At 62.6% G+C, this 3,622-nt stretch overlaps 1 protein-coding gene across 1 annotated transcript; it reads right to left on the bottom strand.

Moving 5' to 3' along the window:
• Positions 1–243: 243 nt before the first annotated feature.
• On the bottom strand, positions 244–3,380 carry REEP4 (receptor accessory protein 4). The gene is made up of 8 exons (XM_007450562.1): positions 3,349–3,380; positions 2,462–2,534; positions 1,992–2,068; positions 1,756–1,900; positions 1,275–1,364; positions 723–858; positions 403–557; positions 244–309 (listed from the first exon to the last, which is right to left on the bottom strand). Exons 1-8 carry the CDS (start codon positions 3,378–3,380, stop codon positions 244–246), a joined length of 774 nt encoding a protein of 257 aa, XP_007450624.1.
• Positions 3,381–3,622: the final 242 nt, after the last annotated feature.

Below are 3,622 nucleotides of genomic sequence, written 5' to 3' on the forward strand. Positions count from 1 at the left end.
CTCTGGTTCCACACCTGGGAAGGTAGAGCGGCGAGGAAGACAATAAATAAAACCCTGAGCCCAGGCTGCTTTGGTGCATCATGGGTACAGCCCCAAACCTGGCCCGTAACCGACAGCAAGAGTCAGGAGGGCAGCACCCGGGCAGCTGGTGCAGGCAGGCCCGATGTGCAGCCAGAGGTCACCTCCAAACAGTCCCAACGCCCTGCAGGGCACGAGGTAAGACTGGGCCAGGCTCCGTAGACCCTAGCTGTCCATGTCTGAAGGCGTGGTCTTTTTCCTCGTCCGAACCTTCAGGGAGCGCGAGGTGCCCTGTGGGGAGAGAGAGCAGGCACTCCGTGAGAGATCTGGGCTGAGGCGGCCACCAGGGCAGCTCACTCCCCTTGTGCCATCCTCACCACCGACCTCCCGCACCAGCGGCTTCCTCTTGACCACACGCAGACTCTGGGTGCGGCCCAGAGGCTTCTCTCGGGGCCGCGCTGATGGCTGGGGGACCACTTCTGTGTCTGACCAACACTCATCCTCGGTGCCACTGTCCTGCAGGCCCCCTGACCGGTACCCTGTTGTGGAGGAGAGGGAGGCCGGGAGGCAAAGCTGGGCACGGACACAGTCTGAAGGCCTGGGGCCAGCTGAGCCAGGCTTTCCTCTGGCCCTGTGGGGAGCCACAGCTGGCCTGGAGGAAGCCGTCCCTCTCGGGACAGCTGTGGCTTCCTCTGTCCACTCACCGATGGGTGGCCTGCGGTGGGGTACCTGGTCCTCCAGGTAGAGGGGATCCTGGTAGGTGGGGGCGGGGGCATCGGAGATGGTGCGCAGGTCCTGCATGGAGAAGCTCCGCAGCCTTCCGGCCAGGGCGCCCTGACTCTGCAAGAGAGTGGGATCCGCTGCACCACCTGACGGAGGGGGGCAGGGCTCCTGGCAGGAAGGGGCCTCAACCAGGGGAGCTGCCCAGGAAAATCAAGGCTGACCTGCAAGCAATCCCTGGGGCACAGGCCTTAGAACCGAAAGAAACACGGCAACCTCCTAGCCCTGTGCCTTTGTGGCGCCAGCAAGAAGGTAGGGCCTAGGGTGCAAGAGCGGCCACTCACGGTCAGTGTCAGAGCCAGGGAAGTCTGAACTTCCAGCTCTGTGCTCCTGCCAACACCCCACCTGTCACCTCTCGCCCCTGTTCCCCTGGCCCGGACAGCTGCGATCTCTCGGCTCCCTGACAGAGAGCTGGACTCGCTCAGAAGGCCCTGGGGGTGGGGGTGGGGATGGGGGAGGGCTGGGGCCCAGGGCACCTTGGTGGCTGCCTGCACAGCAGCCGAGGCGGCAATGTTGAGGCCCCGCTTCCCAAAGCTGAGCACCGTCTCATAGCTGCGCTCCTTGGCCTGCACGGGGGGGGGGGGGGGGGGGGGAGGGAAGCTCAGGCACACAGCCCTAGTCACTCCTCTGTAGCCCAGAGAAATCACTGGGAGCCACGCCTCCCAGCCCACCCCACCCCCAGGGCTCCCCATCCACTCACCGGATCCTACACCTCAATGATCGGCCGTGCTCCAGCCTCCCCCCACCATGCCCAAACCAACTTCAAGCTGGTGTTTCACACCCCCAAAAGGTCATTCACATGTGTCCCCATTTGATTTTCCCAGAAGAGGAGGAAGGCCAGGCTCTGTTAAGGCCCCATGGCTAAACAGCAGCAGGACTGGGATTAGAGCCTAGGTGTCCCCAGTGTCTTGAGCTGCAAGTCCAGGGCTCTTCGCCTCACACCCACTCCTACACTGCCCGCCCTGCCTCCCCCTGTGGTACCTTCTCATGGCGAGACAAGGATGGGTGGACGAACTTGCGGTAAAGCAGGCTGGCCCCCTTGGTATAGGGCGAAAGCAGCCACAGTACAAATGCCATCTTGATCTCGTAGTAGAAAGGGAACCTGTCAGAGCAGAGGGGGTAAGGTCTGCCAGGGAGCCAGGCCAGGGAGGACCACCCCCTCTCCGCAGCCCACAGAACCCCAGTGCCCATACCAGGAAATAAAGATGTCTGTGAAGGTCTCCACTGCCATGAAGAGTGCAAAGACAATCCAGTACATCATCCACCGAACCTGGACGGGAGGGGCGGGCAGAGAGGTCAGAGGCCAGCAGCTGAGCCTGCAGTGCCAAATCCCCTGTCCCGGGCTGACCCAGCCCAGAGATTCCAGAAAGCCCGTCCCACTGCATTCCCCTGGCACCTGGCTGGCCTTAGAAAGTTGCCTCTGAGAAGCTGCCACTCATTCCTGTACCCACCCCCAACAGACTGCACCCACAAGATCCTGCAAAGAATCCCAAGAGTCCATCCTCCATCCACACCCACTCTGCTCCAGGGTACACCACCAGATTATACCCCTGGAGGAAAGGGAGGCCAGCTCGGACTCCCCCACCTCGCCAAATCCTACCACACCCCCAAGGCTGTGGTCCCCCCACCTGAGCTGAGCCCTCCTGCCCACCCCCGCACTCACATATTCACGAATGTTCTTGGTCTTCACAGCCTTGTAGGAAGCATAAGTTGGGTACAGCATCCCAAACACCAGCCTGAAGGGCAGCCCCCAAAGCAGAGGGAGAGTGTGAGGGGCACCACTCCCCACGCCCCTGCCAGGTGGCGGCCTCCCCCGCACCCCACGTCCGAGGTGGCAGTGCCTGCCCTGTCCTTCCCGCTTGGCTTGCACGACCTGCACCTGAGTCAGTGCCCTGGAGGCCACCTCCCCACCCTGCTGTTTACAAACATCCCAAGCCTGCCCAGGCCTGCACGAGTGGCCCATGGGTGCATGATGCAGCGAGAGCACAGACAGCCACTCCACAAGGTGAGTGGGAGGCAGGCTTCTGAGCCATGAGAGCACCAGGCTGGCTGTTCCCTCCCCTGGACGTGCAATCAGGCCCAGGGCCACCAGACCTGGCACTGCCAGGTTGCAGGCAAGGATATTCCAGCCAGGTGAGGAGTAGGACAGAGTGGGGAAGCTGGGGCCAGGGTGGTGAGTCACGTGACTGACTGCTCAGATGGGAAGGCGGCACCTGCATTCTCTGCCCACAACGTGCCACATCCCGTGTTTGCCAAGGGGCGGCTGGCCGGCCTGTGGTCCTCCGTCCCACTCACCTGCCTGCAGTACGTGTGTGACTGCAGGAGGTCGCCATCAGCCAAGTAGGCTTGAGTGCTGGGGGACAAGCACACGGTGCCCAATGCCTTGTGCAGGCCCGCAGGTCCCTTAAACCTTGCGGTGAATGTTGGAGGGAGGGGAAAGGTGTGACATAGCTCAGAAAAGCCCCCTTTTCCACCAGACATTCCCAGCTTCCACCCCAGGGGCGGACTGACATCCAGAGATAGAGAGGGTATTAGAGCGGCCATACTCACACCACCAGGCGACAGATCATCCAGGACACCATCCTGCAGTCTCGGGAGCGAAGGGAGATCCCTCCAGGAAGACGCCCAGAGGGACGCTCACGCCTGCGCTGGGATGGGATTAACAGTGGAAGTGTGGAAACCACAGGGGCGCTCGGGCTGCCCCTTGGTGGAGGCGGAGCCCACCGCCCACTGACTCCTCAGTGCTGGAAGCCTGAAGAATGGGGAGACCAGCGGGCCGGGGCAGGCAGGAACCGAGTTGGGAGCCGGTACCGGCCGGCACGCT

The sequence above is a fragment of the Lipotes vexillifer genome, unplaced genomic scaffold (assembly GCF_000442215.2).
Source record: "Lipotes vexillifer unplaced genomic scaffold, Lipotes_vexillifer_v1.1 scaffold567, whole genome shotgun sequence".
NCBI lineage: Eukaryota > Metazoa > Chordata > Mammalia > Artiodactyla > Lipotidae > Lipotes > Lipotes vexillifer.

Excerpts from the sequence above, each read along its gene's own strand:
- REEP4 (XM_007450562.1), bottom strand. The coding sequence starts at position 3,380 with ATGGTGTCCTGGATGATCTGTCGCCTGGTGGT. Across the intron at positions 558-722 it reads CCACCGCAGGCCACCCATCG|GGTACCGGTCAGGGGGCCTG; the intron begins GTGAGTGGACAG and ends CCTCCACAACAG. Across the intron at positions 310-402 it reads GGAAGCCGCTGGTGCGGGAG|GGCACCTCGCGCTCCCTGAA; the intron begins GTCGGTGGTGAG and ends CTCTCCCCACAG.